Source organism: Apium graveolens, chromosome 7 (assembly GCF_009905375.1).
Source record: "Apium graveolens cultivar Ventura chromosome 7, ASM990537v1, whole genome shotgun sequence".
Lineage (NCBI taxonomy): Eukaryota > Viridiplantae > Streptophyta > Magnoliopsida > Apiales > Apiaceae > Apium > Apium graveolens.
This window is the reverse complement of record NC_133653.1, coordinates 252,930,318-252,948,913: the sequence shown is the minus strand read 5'-3', so window position 1 is coordinate 252,948,913 and position 18,596 is coordinate 252,930,318. Positions and strand designations below refer to the sequence as shown.

Here is an 18,596-nt window from a genome sequence, read left to right as displayed (position 1 = left end):
CTCACCAATGTATGATTACTTCTCAATGTTAAGATAACACTTAAAATTGTTGATTAAATATTAACTATAATTAACTACTTAATTAACCACTTAACTAACACTTCAATTTATCAATAATAAAATACTCATGAGATCACAACTTCATTATTACTTCCTTCTATAGCCATTGTTATTACCTTTAGCATGTGACAGTGATGATATTAATCGAATAACACGAAACTGATAAAAGCCAACTTTCATTGTACTAATACCATTCTACCAAACATCCACAATTAAGATAGAAGTTGAATAGTCATCAATTATGTCGAGTTCCTATATGTCTACAGAAATTGACAACATAACGATTTAAGCACAAGTTATTCCTTTTGATTACATAGGGCAAATAAAACTGTTAGAGTTACCCACTAATCATGCACAACGTACATGAACCTATGCTAGCATGGCAAGTTCTAAATCTCAAGATCCACCGTCGCTTCACAAGAGATTAACACCCTATCTTATATGTTCGCGACGCACATAAGACGAATACGCACAACCAATACTAGATATCATGCAATCATCACACACTAAAGTATTAAACAATTAACTAAAGAATTCCATAATAAATCCGTTGCAACCCCATGATCACGATTAGCCCATAATAGAACTTATCGCCATCATGGGTTCATATGAAATCATGATAAACAACACAAGAAAATAATAACTAAACTAATTATATTAAAACAGAGCACGTCACAAGAGTAAATAAGCCAAAGCAAGAAAACTAGCATCCAACGTTACAACGAAACAAGAATCACAAGAATATATGCTTCCTCTTCGTTGCAGTGTGCTAAATCGGTCTTCTTCCTTATCTCCTTCGCTTCTTGCACAAAACACAATCTAAAACATAATCTCCTTCATATATCTCTATGAAAACGTCTCAAATCTACTTATATAATAGTCCCATAAAACTCAGATTACATAGAAGTTGGAAGCCAAACAGAAGTAGAAGTCTAAAATAATTCAGCTTTTCCCCGACCCTGCGCGGCCGCTCAGCATTTCTGCGCGGGCGCGCAAGGCTGCTGCGCGGCCGCTCAGCATTGCTGCGCGGGCGCGCAGGACCCTACTGGAAAAAATCCAGGTTTGCTCCGTTTCTTCGCCGTAATCTGCCCGTTCTTTTCCTCTCGCAATGGTGAACATATGCCAAGGCTTATTCTTGATGATTCCTCCTCCGAAATGCAGCTAATACCCTGAAATGCATAAACACTAGAAAAACGCATCAAATACACAAAATACTTGATTTCAAGACACCAATTTAAGCCGATTTAAGACGTTCTAAGTGGTATAAAATGCCAATTATCACTTATACTCAATTCTTTCGGTATATGGTGGATTTTCGGGAAAAATCAAAGTGTTCGAATCCGAATTCTGATGACATTTACATACACTCATTTACTTTATGGAATATTAATACGATCTCATAATTTCCATAACAGTACTCCTATATAGTGTGGTTTGATAATTTTCCTTAATCAGCATCATCAGCAAAAGTTACTATTCATCAGGGTTTCAAAAATTTTCAAAAATTGGGGTTATTACAGTTAATCATTATTGAAGCGACAGTGAATATAGAGGTTTAGAACTTGCCATGCTAGCATAGGTTTATGTATGAATTGATATGCATAATTTGTGGAGTAATTTTAACCAACTTACCTGCCCTATGTAATCACAATAGATAACTTGTTCTTAAACCGTTATATTTTCAAATTCTATATACATATAGGGTCTAAGCATAATCAGTATCTATTTGGCTTCTATCTTGATTGTGGATGCTCAGTAGTAGGGTATACGTATATCGAAAGATAGTGTATACTAATTTCGTGTTATCTGGTTAGTTATCATCACCATCGCATACTATTGATAAAGGCATAAACTTTGAATGAAGTATTTAATAAAGTTAGAATCTCATGTTTTATTCTCATATAAGTAATTCACTTTTAATCTCTTAGTTAATGCATGCTAGTATAATCTCTTAAGTAGTTAATCAACTCAATTTGTTACTTGTCTTAGCTGTGAACGATAATCATACATTATTGCATAAGTGCATAATCTGAACTTAACCTAAACCAGTCTCTGTGGGAACGAACTTGACTTAAATCTTATACTACTTGTGATCGCGTACGCTTGCGTGTATTTTCTCGTGTGTTTTTATGCGAACAACATGCCACAACAGTCTGCTTTTTTGACTTCCAAGAGATGGGTGAGTCACCCAGAAAAATGCAGTAGCTAGTGACTGATTTTCTAGTTATAGGACAAGTTCCCTAGTCACTGTCAGAGTAAGCTTGTAGTTGGGCAGCACTTGTAGAAGCTAGAAGTATGTCTTGAGATGTTGTTCCAACAAGATATCTTAAAAGCTTCTTTGGTGCTTGACAATAAACTATAGTAGGGGATTGCATGAATTGGCTCAGGAGTTGAACAGAAAAAGCAATGTATAGCCTGGTTATAGTTAGGTAAATGAGCTTGCCAAAAAGTCTCTGATAAGTAGTTGGGTTGGGAAGCAAGTCACCTTGATCATTTGTCAGTTTGAGATGAGAGTCGAGAGGCAATTTGAGAGGTTTGGCACCTTGAAGGTTATATTCAGCAATGAGATCTTTAGTATATTTCAGTTGAGAGATGGATAAGCCTGCATTACTTATGTCCACCTCGAGGCCCAAAAAATATCTGATCTGGCCTAAGTCTTTCATGTGAAAGTGTTGGGTCGACATGGTTTTGAGATAAATTATATGATGCTCATCATTAGCACAAATTAGAAGATCATCTACATAAATGAGCACCACTGTAAATACTTGTTTTGATTTGTAAGTGAACAAACAGTAGTCAGACTTGGACTGAGTAAAACTGAGTTGCAGCAATTAGAAGAAAGTGTAGAGAACCGCTGTCGGGGGGCCTGTTTTAACCCGTACAGTGCCTTAAGAAGAAGACAGACCAAGTCCATTTTAGATTTCTAAGCACTAGCATTCACTGTAATTAGACAACCAAGGTGTGAATATCCCGACGGTAGCTTCATGTATACTGTTTCTTGGATTTCACCATGTAAGAACGCATTGATGACATCCATTTGTGTTGTATGCTAGTCCAAGATTGCAGCTACAGCCAGAAGGGTTGTAATTGTTGTCATATTTTCCATTGGGGTTAAGGTTTCTGAATAATCCTCTCCATGTGTTTGATTGCAGCCAAACACCACCAGTCTGGCCTTTTTTTTGTCTACAAATCCATCTAAGTGATATTTGGTTTTAAATATCCATTTGCATCCAATGGTCTTCTTGTTGGGAGGTAAGGAAGTTATGGTCCAAGTGTTATTACTTTCTAGTGCCTGCAGCTCAGTTTTCATGGCTTGAACCCAACCTGGATCAGCTACAACATCTTTGTAGTGTAAGGGATCTCTGTTAAGAGCAACTGTGGAGAGAAGGCACGTGTATTCAGGTTCAATTGTGGTATATACCATGTTTGATATATGAGGAATTGGTGACATAGAGGCTTGAAAGGTTTTATATTGTTGTAGGTAGGCTGGTGGTTTATGAGCTCGAGCTGAGTGTCTGATGGGTGGAGGCATAGGTGATGGTGATTATGGGGTAGAGATATCTGGTGAGGTGTGTATGGTTGGTGTGCTCTCTGAGTCAGGTGAGAGACAGATGTCATCAAAGAAAGTATTAGGTGTAGATAGTTGTAAGGTATCTTGACGTACAGGTAATGGAGCCATGTAGTTGTTGATGGGGTCAGGATGATAAGGGAAGATGGTTTCGTGAGACTGAACATCTCTTGAGGTGAATGTATTTTTGGTTGTCAATTCTAGTAACTGGTAGCCTTTCTTGGATGCAGGGTATCCCAGAAATACACATGGTACAGCCTTGGATTTCAGTTTATCAAGGTTGAAATTTGGGTTTGTTGCAAATGCTAGGAAACCTACTACTTTGAGGTTAAAGTATTTTGGTTGTTCTCCGAACAAGTTTTCATAGGATGTGGTGTTATTGAGAACAGAGCTCGGTATCCTATTCATGAGGTACACAACAGTTTCGACACAATACTCTCAAAAAGACAACGACATGTGAGAGTGAAATTTGATTGATATGGCTATTTCAAGAATGTAACGATAGGGATGGCAATCGGGTCAGATCGGATCGGGTATTGCTGAATTCATATCCAAATCCGAAAATTTTATCCATACCCGAACCCGACCCGAACCCGAAAAATACCTGAAAATAAATATCCAAACCGGATCTATTGGATTTCGGATCGGATTCGGGTATACCGAAAACCCAATTTTTTTTCGAATTGGATATTCATACTCGAACCCCAAACCAGAACCCAAAATCTGAAATTTTGTATAATTATTGATATTACAAGTGCTTGGGATCGAACACACAACTTGTTGAGAAATAGTGTTAACGTGTTATCTTTAACCACTCTACCACATCATTAATTGTGTTATTAGATGTTTAGTTATTATATAAAAAAATCAACTCAATTGTTACCCAATTAATTAGATTTATCACTAAAAGATGTTTTCTTAACCTTATCAATCTTATTATTTGTTTAAATGCTTGAATAATTATATTTCATTGAACTTTACTATTAGTTAATTTTTAACATAAATATAAAAATATACTGTACGTTTTAAAAGTTATATAATAATATGTATAATTTATATTATATAAAATAATATATATAGTATATTATAATGTGTAATATATAAAATTTTATTATTATATATATATAATAATTCGAGTTTTTTCGAATTTCGGGTTCAGATCAGATTCAGATAGAATTTTGGATTTCGGATCGGTTTTCAGATCGGTATACCTAATATCCAAATTCAAACTCAAAAATTTTCGGGTTCTAATTAAATCCATATCCAAATCCAAAAAATCGGGTTCGGTAAATCTAAAATTATGGGTTTCAGATCGGGTATCCGTCGGATTGAATTATTTTTCCATCTCTATGTATCGATGTTTTCGTTCGACACGAGCATTTTGCTGTGGTTGATGAGAACATGATTGTTGATGGACTATACCGTGAAGAGAAAAGAACTCGGTGCATTTTCTTTCCAGGAATTCCAATGCATTTTCTGATCGAATGGTTTTTATGAGTTTAGCGAAGTGGGTTTGAACATAGTTATAAAAGGTTTGAAACATAGATTGAAAATCAGACTTGTATGCCAATAAGGTAATCCAAGTGTATCGACTGTGATCATCTACTAGAGTGATAAAGTATCTAAAATTTCCTTTAGTGGGTACTTTATAAGGTCCCCATATATCTAGATGAATAAGATCAAATATTTGAGAAACATGAGATTCACTCAAGTCAAAGGGCAGTTCAGTGAATTTAGCCATGGGGCAAGTAACACACAACATATCAGATTTGATAGGTTTTGGAATCTCGGGAATAAGATGAAGTTTAGACATTGGCATGTGACCAAGTCGATGATGCCAAATGCTAACAGGATCTCCATTGTTTGCAAGACAGACATTAGGAGTTTGTACACTAGACAACCATTTGACAGGATCAGTAGTGTCAACAAGATAATACAGGACATGTTTGGCCTCTCCCACTGTAATAACATTTTGAGATGCACTATCCAAGATAATACAATGACTACGTAAGAACTTCACCTCACACTTACTATGCTTAATCAAAATTCTGAACAGATAGCAATTTGTGTTTAAAATTTAGAACACATAAGACATCATTCAAAGACAGAGTGTTTAAGATAGTAACTGTACCCGTATGAGTGATATTGATAGTGGATCCAGTGGGGAGATTGATATGTGTGTTTCGAGCAATAGGTATTGGCCTTTTGAGATTGTGCAGGTGTGGTGTCATATGATCGAACGCCCCAGAGTCAATGATCCAATATGTTCAAGGGATGTGGGCATTGTTGCAGCTCATCATTCCAGAGAAAAGTGTCTCAGGTATCTCCCCCCTGAGTTGGATTCCTGGGAGTTTGCCAGATTCATAAGTTGAGCAAGTTGAGCTAGCTGCTGTGAGGAAAACAATGGTGTATCATTTTCAGAGTCTGGGTATTGAGCCACATTAGCAAATTTTGAACTTCCAGTCCTAGCATTGCTTCTCCATCTGGGCTTATTGCCTGCATATGACTGTGAAGTTATTCTTGATTGAGAGGTGTTTTGATTTCCAGGGTAGTTGGCATGCCATTTTGGATACCCAATGATTGTCCAACATCTGTCTTGGGTATGCCCTTTTCCACCACATGCCTTACATTGATAGGTCTTGAAGGTGTTGCCAGAAGGTCCCTTGCCATACAAAGCAACCATATCCTCAGTTTTATGCCCATATATTAAATCTCTTTGGGCTTCCGCCTGTTGTAACGTTGTATATGCACTTTCAACACTGGGCAGAGGTTGAAGTAGTAACAAATGGCTTCTTTGTGGTGAGTACATATCATTTAGACCATTCAAAAATTGGAACAACTTGTATTCCTCCTTTTGAGTTGCAATATCAGAGAGCAATTTGGTAATCTCAGCAGAAGGGTTGACAATAGTGGGTAAGACATTTAAAGAATCGAGTTCCTCCCAAATAGTTTTCATAGCTGTATAGTGTTCATTAACAGGCATAAATGATTGTTTAAGTTCATATAAATCTCTATTCAACTTGTATTTACGAGACCCATTAGTCAAAGAGAATCGTTGTTCTAAATTGTCCCATATATCTTTAGAAGTGCTCATGTAAATAACAGAATTAAAGATGACAGGAGAGAGGTTTGATGTGATCCGAGAAATAACCATGTTGTCACAAGTTTCCCACATCTCAGCCTTTGAAAGGTCGTCGCTTGGTACCGATACAGTGCCTTTAACAAAGCCCAATTTTCTTTTTGAGGAAAGGCTAATCTCCATGGAACGTTTCCAAGATCTATAATCAGAGCTACATTTGCGTTTTTCAACTTGAATGGAGTTGGGTCCATCAGATGGGTGTGGGAACAATGGATTTACCATATCTTGATATGTTAATCGACTATTGGCCATGATCTTTAATGAAATCGGAAGAAACTCTCAAGAAAAAATTCAGACAGAGAAAGTAGATTTGAAAAATAAGTATGTAGAAAACACAAATGATAAATTAATGATATATCAAAGAGCATATCAGGCTGGCTCTAATACCATGATGACAAGCACACAAGCAGTCACAGCAAAACAATATTATAAACAAGACAATCACAGAGATCTCAAAACATAGAAATGCAGAGATGCTTTAAAGATACAGAGGAGAAAATAGTTTCTCTAATATAAAGATACAGAGGAGAAAATAGTTTCTCTAATATCAAAATAACGACATAGTCTCTTTAGTACAGAAAGATAGACATATAAAGAAAGTAATGGGACTGCCAGTCATACGATTGTACTATCAGATCATGTGACCCTATAACGGACTTGTGACAGGTGATCATGAAGAGCATGAGTCCAATAACTTTTTTGGAATTTTCTAAGTATGTTATTAGTCCCATTTATTTAAGTAAACTCCCCTTAATAATTTCAATGCAAACTGTTTGAATAGAAATATTCTTGAAGGTATGTTCGGGATTGTTGGAGGCGGTTTCTTACTAACAATTTTATTTTTGGTAAAATATAAAAGTTATTATTCTGAAAATTTCAGTATTTTTCCTTTAAAGCTGTTTTAAAAAAAGACATGTATATCATATTTTTCGGGAAAATATTTATGACCTGGAAGCTGTTTTTAGAGAATTCTTGTATCCCATATTTTTAAAAAAAATTATTTATCAAATTTTACGGAAACAGATATTGATTTAATCAGTAAACATCGTTAATAACATTAATACTTAAAAATTTTATAACAAAATATGTCATTTCAACAAAATTAATTAACAACAATCTGACTGTTTCACATGTATTTATTTCACCCGCACTTTTCCTAAAGTGACATTAGCGGCTGTGTAGACCTGCGAGGAAGTTAACTAAACAACAGTAGTAAGTCCACTTGGGACGACGATCATTCCTCGTCCACCGCCTCACAATAGTCGCAACATTAAAAAAAAAATCCACCACGTGGACCCCTCTATTTGCTTACAAGTCAATCTTGGTAGCATCTATTTATAGCCCCCATTGCCTCATCCCTTGAGATCATCCTACTCCAAACTATTTTGTCAAGAAACATTTTTTTCACTAGCTCTTGAGAAATATTTTCTCAAGTTTTTTTGTTGGTAGAGATGGCTGAAAAAACAGTTTCCAACACCCATAGCATGGAGATGTCCATACCAGTACAAGCCGGTTCAAAGTTTTTCGACGACGATGGTCGTCTTAAACGAACTGGTGTGGTTTATTTACTACTAAATATAAAATCTGTAATGTTCGGAATATTGCATCTTATTATGATTGCTGATTATGTGATTGTGATTGTGGTGGTTTAGGGACGGTGTGGACCGCAAGTGCTCACATAATAACAGCAGTAATTGGTTCCGGAGTTCTGTCTTTGGCTTGGGCTACTGCACAGCTCGGATGGATTGCTGGTCCGACGGTTCTGTTCTTGTTCTCGTTTGTAACTTACTACACTTCTTGCCTGTTGGCCTCGTGTTATCGTTCCGGTGATCCTGTAACTGGGAAGAGAAATTATACGTACATGGAGGCTGTGGAAGCTAATCTTGGTACTTTTATCTTCTTCTGTTTTTTTATGATTTTGAGGGCTTCTTAGTTTTTACCACCTTTTTTTGGCCTAACAGTTTCTTCTTTTCCCTTTTCCTTTCCAGGAGGTTTCAAGGTTAAACTTTGTGGTGCAATCCAATACTTGAATCTTTTTGGGGTTGCCATTGGGTACACAATTGCAGCATCTATAAGCATGACGTGAGTAAAATTTGGACAACAGAAAAATAAATTTTTGATCAAAAAACTGTTTACTTCGTGAATTTTTAATTTATATGTCTTGGTTCATGAAATACAGGGCAATAAAAAGGTCAGACTGTTTCCATGATAGTCATGCAAAGAATCCTTGCCATATCTCCAGCACTCCTTATATGATTGCGTTTGGTGCCATGGAAATTCTCTTCTCGCAGATCCCTGATTTCGATCAGATTTCTTGGCTTTCGATTGTTGCTGCTGTTATGTCCTTCACCTACTCTTCAATAGGTCTTGCACTCGGAATTTCCAAAGTTGTAGGTATGAAACTGATCGAACTAATAACTTTATCGTATTATACAGATCTTCGAGTATCATATGATGCATGACTAATATAGTTCTAACAATTCATCTTTCTGAAATTTTAGAAACTGGGGAAATCAGGGGAAGCCTAACTGGGATTAGCATTGGTACTGTCACTCAAACTCAAAAGATATGGAGGAGCTTCCAAGCACTTGGAGCGATAGCTTTTGCCTACTCATACTCTCTGATACTTATCGAAATTCAGGATACAGTGAAATCTCCTCCTTCAGAATCCAAAACGATGAAGAAAGCTACACTATTAAGTGTTGCAGTGACCACTGTTTTCTACATGCTCTGTGGCTGTTTTGGATATGCAGCCTTTGGAGACTTATCTCCCGGAAACCTCTTAACCGGATTCGGATTTTACAACCCCTATTGGCTTCTTGACATTGCCAACATAGCCATAGTAGTCCACCTTGTTGGTGCATACCAAGTCTACTGCCAACCCTTATTTGCATTTGTCGAAAAACATGCAGCAAAAACTTTCCCTAAGAGCAACTTCATCAACAAAGAATACAACATTCCATTGCCAGCGGGATTCAGACCTTACAAGCTAAATCTTTTCCGCCTGGTTTGGAGGACAATATTCGTGATCATCACCACAATCATATCAATGCTTATGCCATTCTTTAACGACGTGGTTGGCATTCTAGGAGCATTCGGGTTCTGGCCACTCACTGTTTACTTCCCGGTAGAGATGTACATAGTTCAGAAGAAGATACCAAAATGGAGCAGTAGATGGATTTCTCTACAGATATTAAGTGGTGCTTGCCTGATTATTTCAATAGCAGCGGCAGCTGGTTCGTTTGCAGGAGTTGTTACTGATTTGCAGGTCTATAGGCCATTCCAAAGCACATACTAGTCTTCTTGTTTCAAGTATTGTGAAATTAGTGGGTACTCATGGACTTTAGGTTGAACACTATTCTGTTCATGTTCATAGAAAGAGTGATGAGGCAATTTGCTCATTTTGCGATTGCTCTCTTCATTTTAGTGTTTAGTCTTGAGAAGAGCCAGTACCTGTACAAAATCAAATGTTGTAATTTTCGATTTATTTTGGTGAAATATTTGAATTTTAAGCTGAATCCACAAAGTATCTACTGTCACATTTTTTATTTTTCCTTCTTAATGACCAAGGTACCATTGAGAAGAAAATAACTCAAAAGGTTCAGACAAAGGTACAAGACCAGACCAGGAATACTCCCTCCATCTCATATTATTTCTCCCCTTTTGACTATTATATAATCAAGTTGACTATATTTTGACCGATAATTAAAACAAATTTATATATTATTTTTATAAATTTGAAAAATACATTTTAAAAAGAATAAAATATATTTTCTAATAATATAAATTTTGAATTTTATTAAATTATATATTAAATATAATTTGCGGTCAAATTTTAAACAATTTGATACGCATAGTAGTGTGCAGTACTTATAGGTTATCACTTATCAGGTGAGCGAATATTGCTAAATCTACTGGATGATGCCACGCATGAATGATGCACATTTTAACTTCTAACCCGTTGTTCTAAAAATCGGTCTAGGTGTTAGGCGGTGGTAAAACGCCCCGACTCGGACCTAGGCGATGATTTAGGCGTTTTTTTAAAAAATCGGGTCAAAATCAGGATTAGTTGGCCTAGACGGTCAAAAATCGGTCCTAGGCAGTTTAGGCGGAAAATAATTAAAAAAATATTTTTTTTTACGTTTTTATAATTTTAAATCATTAATTTCATAATTTCACATAATATCATGTCAATTTATAATATAAAGTATTGGTAAGAAGTAACAAGTAATCTAATATATTTATTTTCTCACTTAAAATATAAAAATAACATATTATAATTAATTTAAAAGTGTGAATTAAAATATAGTTAATATTGTAAACTCAATTATTAGTATATAACGCATGTCAAATATGTAAATATTGTTTAATAGCATTCTAATTTCTTTTTTCAAACAAATATTTGACATGTTGATCATTATAGAATTATAAAAATTAAAAATAATATTTATATTATTCCGATTAATCGCTCCGTACCCTCATTGTCCTGGCACGCCTAGCGATTTGTGAAACACTGCTTCTAACTGAAATGGAAGATCAGAAGTCGGAACATCTCCCAGGGAATCCCTGTTTTCGCTCCCTAAAATGTAGTAATATAATTCTTATCTAAAATATAAATAATTAAAAAGTTATTTTATTTTAACGGTGTTACATATACTTCTTACCTATAATTTTTTTTTAAAGTTATTTATTTAATATTCTAGGTAGGCCTATCAATGAATCGGATTTGGATTGGATCGATATAGGATTTGGATCGGATCAGACTCAGATTTTTTATAGTCCGGTCCACATCCGGATCTAATCGGCCTCAGCTTTTTTATAGTCTGATCCATATCTGGATCCGTTCGAATCACAAATCTCGGATTGGATATGCGCTTCATTTATATATATTTATTTTTTAACATAACTTATATTACAAAAATTATTTAAAATTGACGATTCCGAAAAGCATCCAAATATAAATAGAATAATAATTTAATAATGTCAAAAGGTACGAACTCTAACATATTACAAAAAGATTACTCTTACATTTTGATATTCCCTAACTTATTTTTTACTTCAAATGCTGAGTAGGATCATTAATAGACTTTATTAATAAGCGAAACCCTTTCTTAAGTGGTATATAAATATTAATTTTGATTTCACCAATTTTTGGTATCACCAACATTTGGTTTCACTTATTCATTTATGTATATCTTATAATTTTATTTGTATGTCTTTTAATTTTACTGAAAATTTTTGTTACACCCTTTTTATTCCTGTATGTATCAACCACTATTAATATGCAAAACTTTTTAAGTGGTACATAACTATTAATTTTGATTTAACCAATTTTTGGTATCACCAACTTTTGGTTTCACTTTCATTCATATATATCTTATATTTCTATTTTTGTATATTTTTTTATTCTACTAAAATTTTTTGTTATACCTTTTTATTCTTGTATTTATATCCTATACTTTTACATGTGTTCTGATTCTAATAAGTATGATTTTATATTTATTATCTTACATTTCTACATGTCTTATTATTCTATTAAGTTTGATTTTATTTTTGTTTCACTATTTTGCCCTTAACCTTTGTATTTCTAATTCTCTTCTGTATTGTTAATTCTATATATTATACGTATTATAACAAAAGTCCCAAAAAGGAAAGTGTAAACAAATGGAAGGGCAGAGGGAGTATAATTTTTTTACTTTTCCTAAGTTAATTGTAAATAAAAATAAAATTAACAATAAATTTAATTCCCAATTTGTTCTTACATTTATTTCACCTCTAGATTCATATATTTTGTACAGTTCTAAATTGATTTTCAATAAGTTAATATGAGCCCGCAAGGGTTAGTTTAGTTGATTAAAGAGAAGATATTTATCTCCTTGGTCATATGTTCGAATCCCACCGGAGGAGAATTTATAATTATGCCTCCTGACCCAGAGCATGTCGCTTAAGTGCGGTTTATCTTGATTCACGTGATTTGCAGGCTATTGCGTAAGTCCGTGGGATTTATCCAGTGCGCTCACGAAGGGTAGCTGTTGCGGGTTTCCTACAATAAAAAATTGTTAATATGATTATTAGAATTATATTGTAATTATAATATTTTGATTATCAATTTTATATCCTTAATAAATAATATATTTAGATAATAATGATGATGTATAATAAGAAAATATACCGATTACCCCCTTTTAAAACTGGATTCCGAAAATCATATTAGCGTGGAATAGTGGTTAAAATACCGACCAACTTATATGTACTAATATTTTTTTTTGAATTATACGCATATTTCTTATGCATGATCATTGCAATTAAAGTTTTTTATCACAGGTAACCCGCAGTCGCTATACATTGAGCACAATAACTTGTAAACCAAGTGAATCAAGATAAACCGCATTTAATCATAAATTCTCCTCCCATGGGATTCGAACATGTGATCACGAGGATAGTTATCCTTCCTTAAACCAACTAAGTCAACACTTGCGGGCACTGTAATTAAAATTTTGAGTTTGCTAAATATAAATGTTCAACATGCGTATCATATATTAAAAGAAAATTATAAAAATATGCATGTTGTTTATGCCTAAATATATACAAAACATATGTCTTTGTGATGTATTACCCACATTCGTGTTTAGTGGGTATCTTGGACAATTCTTCCCACCGCTCAATAATTTAGGTTGGATTTTTTTAGTAGAAATTAAAAAATTTAATATAACACCCATACCATTATATTTTTTAATAGTTATTTATAAAATTAATTCGGCCCGTGCTTCACCCGGGTTATGAACTAGTTTTTATTAAAAAATAAATTTCCTAAGAGTAAGGTTATATGCTGAAGTGACCTATTTTATTAAATGTAAATGGATGTGGTTTTGAAAGTGATTTTGGATTAATTCGTGAAGAAAGCAGGGATATATATCCATGCAGATGTATTATAAGTAAATTGATATTCACTTCAATAGGATTTTAATAAAACTCGACGGGAAAAATGAGTACTAAACTCTGAATTTTGCTAAAAGATGAACGCTTTCCACTTTGAATTGAAGTCTGGATGATTTTGTGATTATCAAACAATGTTACCATAGCAGGAATCTAGTACTATATTTTATTGATTTGAAGATAAGAAATTTAAAAAATTATTTTATCATATATTTTCTTGAATCGTGTTATTAACGGATTAGATTATCTTAAATTCAAATCCTCTTAATTTATAATTGAATTTTTAATAGGTCCATTCATATTCGCTAAAATGATCTCCAATTGAATAGATCAAATCGAATTTTCCCTCCATTAAATCCTCTGTTTTTTAATATATGACGTTTGATTTTTTGACACACATATTTAGGAGGGTTGACTACATAGCTAGAATTATTATTTTTAAAAAATTCTTTTTTTGAATAAAAATATGAGATCAAAACTTTTATTCACAAAAAGAATTTTTCAAAAAAAATTATTTTAACTATACGGTTAAACCTCCTAAACATGTGTGTCAGAAAGTCAAACGTCATATATTTAAAAACAGAGAGAGTAATTAAGTTAAGAAATGGATGATTATATATCTATACTATACTATTATAAGCAGAACACCCTTTATTTGGTAGTCGGTTACTCGGTACAGTTGTTTGGTACGACAAATAACAACCGTCAGATATAAAGTCAGAAAGATGAGAACCGTTGGATGCAATAATAAAATATTATTATATTAATATTTAAAATGCTCTCATGGATTCAGGATTCGAACTCCGTCAAGAGCTTAGTATATTTAAATTTTTATATTCTTTATTTTAAAAATTTTTACGGGGCTCGAGTCCCGTGAACAACATATTATATTATATTATTTATTTTTAGTCAAGTCTCAATATTATAAACATATATTGTTATAACTTATTATATTGTTTAATTTATTTTTTAACTATTGAAAATTATATTATAAAATATATTATTAAAAATTATCGAATTTTAAAAACAACCCGTGCACCACACGGGTTATAGGCTAGTATATATTATATATATATATATATATATATATATAATATTTTAGGGAAGATGTGACAATATAGAGAATTGCTTTCCTCTTCCCAAAAAACAAGGGGTGTGATTTTCTCTTGGATAAAGAGTTTCGTTGGAGTAGAGTTTTTGAAGCTAAATCGCTTTAATTTGTACAGCCACGATAAATATAGGTAAGGATCTCGTAATATCAAAAGGGTAAGGATTCTTGTGGCAAGGATTCTCGTGTGTTCTTGAGTTAAAGATTCCTCGGGTTTCAAAACATAAACAGTACTAGTCAATCTATGGCCTCGTTTGTTTTATTTGTTATTACGTGGTTATTTAGCAATTTTAATTTTTCCGTAATTAAGTTATAATTATAATTTTTTAAGTAATTAAAAAACTTGTATTTGATTTATTATTATTGCAACCATAGATTACGTAGTTAAATTTGATAAATTTCTATATTTTTATATTAGTTATGTAACTTGTGATGATCATAATAGATTGTAATAACTAAATTTCAATATTTTGTGATAACTATAAAGATTTTGAAATTTGGAATTTTCTTACCTAATCTAAAATATAGCAAACCAAACATTATAACTCTTTCTGATTTCAAAAAATTTCAGATTACGTAATTGGGTTATATCAAACTAAAAGAGACATGTATACTTTGCAACCCTTTTTCCATTTGTTAAATCAAAAAGTAAAGCTATATTTCTGATTCACTTCGCAGGTTCATAAACCGCTAAAAGTCCCTAGTAAACTTAAGTAGCAAATATTAATGTCTTAAAAATATCAATGCAAAGTAAATTGTCCCTCGTGGAATGTAACCATGAGCTGAATTTTAAACTGTGCACTTTGGAATTTTATTTTCTCATATATATTAGAGACATATATATAGTGCTGCCGACAAATGCACATTTCAATTTACTAGTCAATAGTATATTCTATCAGACTTATGGCTTGATGATATGAAATTCTTGAATTTTTATTGCTTTTTCTTATAGTTGATCGCTTAACTTAGATTTGTTGCTTCAGCAAATAAAATACTTTCACAACGGAGTCGAAAGAAGTTGAAAACAATTTGTTAATACAATAGATATTCATCCTCCTATTTTCTTATTAATCTTACACGCGCGTGCATATTATTTAAAATTATAATAAACTTCTGCTGTTCATTTTAAAAAAAAATCATCATCTTTCCGTCCCATTTCCTCCACAAAAATATGTTAAAAGGGAACTGTTCTCTTCCATACTCTCTGGCCGTCCTACTTTATATTTCTGGGGCTCTTTATCACTTTCAACTAATTGATAATTAAAAACTCTGACAAATTTGAAAGATCACTAAGGTTGGTGAAGGGTTGAAAATTTCTAACATCAAATTGAACAAGAAAACTATAGGGAGTTAAAAGTGTGAGCAACCAATTGAACCATCACGAGTTGATTAAAAAACATTAATCAGGTAAGAAAGTGTAGCCACTGTGATTGACCTAAATGAAAGTGAAATGAGTATCATGCAAATAAATGTCAGAATCTATGAATCTAAAGTTCTATAGTGGTAGTTTAATCATAGCTTAAACCTTGGCCGCCAGTTAATGGTGGTAAGAAACTGCAACCCTACTTATTGTTGGCAAAACTTATAATCAGCGGATGAGACTTTCTGTCAGAGACTCAGAGAATCTTTGCTTTTTTTCCTTTGTCTATGTTTCCTCTTACAGATCACTATACAATAGTGGGAACTTTCTAGGAATCTTTGGTCGACATCAAGTTTAAAAAAGAGTATTTGTTGTCTAATTAGAAAAAGAATCTCCAAGATTCAAGGTAATAAGTAGACTGTGTGGTCTTATCATCATTGCTTAGAAGACAGTATTGATGGCTACAATTCACTAGGGCGAGATATTCGGTTGTGGAGAAAAGGTTCATTTTTTTATATTAAAATTATAACCATGGGATAACCCATCACCAAAGATCTATTCTCTTGTCTAATACTCCCTCTAAAAACGTTTCTTATTTGTGTTGCACAGTTTACAGATGCATATTTTTAATTATTAATATTTTTAATTTCATATTAGTATTAAATATAAAAATTTTATTATATTAAAATACTCATAAATACGAATTTCAACAAGATCACTCATAACTATATTTGATCTTATAGATTAGACGTAAATTAGTAGTCAATTACTTACTATAAATAGTTTAGAAAGCCAAAACAGGAAACGTAATACGGGAAGGAGGGAGTATTTTTTAGTTGAATTTTCAGTCATTCAAATAATTAATTAAAGGTTAGTATTATTTTATTAAACTTACAACTTATAATTTAACCAAATATATATAAATATATACTATAATATAACTACCTGAATATGATATATTTTGGTTCAACAATTTTTCCCTTATTTTGATTATTAAAAATAAAAATAAATAATGTTATATATATATATATATATATATTAAACTACTTAATTACTAAATTACTAAATTACGACCAAAACATATCATATTCCTAATTTTTTTATTATAAATTTATAATTATTTTATTTTTAAATATAAATATTAAAATTAATATATAATTAAATAAATAAAATTTAAAATTTATTTAAATATTAACAGAATCTCTGTATCATATGAAATTTAAACTATTATTAAATAAATTGGAACACAACTAACTAATTGTGATTCGAGTCGAAACCTTTAACATCTGCATCCGTAAAGAAGCTGAATTTAGTTACAGTCTTGGAGAGGTATTTGACTTCAAAGTATTTGCATAAATATGCTCATCAACAGCCTATGTATACAAGTCGACACAGATGAATTCGATAACCATATCCATTAATCTATTATTCCGCTAAATAAACTCATAAACATATTCATGTAATTTGTCCAACTGTTTACTTAAATAACTTGAAGCAAGTTCAAATGTTTACTTAAATAAATTCTTAATTTTAAATATAATAAAATTGGCATAAATTGATACTCCAATAATTTTTAGCGCTTACTTAAATTACTAAAACATCACTTTTGTGAGCAAGTCTAAGAGTATTCTTATAATTGCTTATAAATATTATAAAATATAGTGTCATAAGCACGAGCATATTCTAAAATATTACATGATATTTTGTTAAATTTAATTTTTATTTGAAGTATTTGAAATTTAAGTTAGTACTAGATGTTGCTACATTACAAATTTATTTTTGTATTATATTAATAGAAAATTCCCAGCATAGTTATATTATTATCGACTTACTGGAAAAAATTTAATACTACATAAATGTTGTGCTATGTTGATATGAATTTTATTCAAAATACGTGCATTGTGTAATATGATTATATTATTGTCAAATTGCCACTAAATATTTGATACTACATGATATTTTTTTTATCATAGATAACCCGCAGCAGCTACCTTTCCGTTGTGCATTGGGTAAGACATTAAAAATTTATTTTTGTGTTATATTAATAGAAAATTCCCAGCATGACTATATTAGTGTCGACTTACCGGAAAAAATTTAATACTACATAACATGTTAGTATAATTATAAATTCTCCTCCCGTATAATTCGAACATGTGACCAAGTGGATAGGGGATGCTATGTGTCTTTGTATTGTATTAGTAGGAATTTTCCTTAAAACAAGATATAACAATTATATTGTGTATTTAATTTGTAAGTAAATATTTGATACTTTATAATTGTCATGAATAATCATATTAAATATTAAATAATTTCAAAAAATATTACTCAAAATAATTTTGTAAGTATATTTTAAATTAGGTAGTGATGATTTTTTTCATTAATCACTTAAACCTCAATTAATTTGATATGAAATTATGTCATGTGA

General features: G+C 32.2%; 2 protein-coding genes across 2 annotated transcripts; one reads left to right on the top strand and one right to left on the bottom strand.

Moving 5' to 3' along the window:
- Positions 1–3,109: 3,109 nt before the first annotated feature.
- LOC141674662 (putative mitochondrial protein AtMg00820) lies at positions 3,110–3,484 on the bottom strand. The gene has a single exon (XM_074481368.1). It carries the CDS (start codon positions 3,482–3,484, stop codon positions 3,110–3,112), a length of 375 nt encoding a protein of 124 aa, XP_074337469.1.
- Positions 3,485–8,127: 4,643 nt separating this feature from the next.
- Positions 8,128–10,289, top strand: LOC141670535 (amino acid permease 3-like). Its single transcript, XM_074476429.1, has 5 exons — positions 8,128–8,321; positions 8,420–8,653; positions 8,756–8,849; positions 8,947–9,161; positions 9,269–10,289. Exons 1-5 carry the CDS (start codon positions 8,219–8,221, stop codon positions 10,063–10,065), a joined length of 1,443 nt encoding a protein of 480 aa, XP_074332530.1. The 5' UTR covers positions 8,128–8,218; the 3' UTR covers positions 10,066–10,289.
- The last annotated feature ends 8,307 nt before the right edge of the window (positions 10,290–18,596 follow it).

Excerpts from the sequence above, each read along its gene's own strand:
- LOC141674662 (XM_074481368.1), bottom strand. The coding sequence starts at position 3,484 with ATGGTATATACCACAATTGAACCTGAATACACGTGCCTTCTCTCCACA.
- LOC141670535 (XM_074476429.1), top strand. The coding sequence starts at position 8,219 with ATGGCTGAAAAAACAGTTTCCAACACCCATAGCATGGAGATGTCCATA. Across the intron at positions 8,322-8,419 it reads TGGTCGTCTTAAACGAACTG|GGACGGTGTGGACCGCAAGT; the intron begins GTGTGGTTTATT and ends GTGGTGGTTTAG. Across the intron at positions 8,654-8,755 it reads GGCTGTGGAAGCTAATCTTG|GAGGTTTCAAGGTTAAACTT; the intron begins GTACTTTTATCT and ends TTTCCTTTCCAG.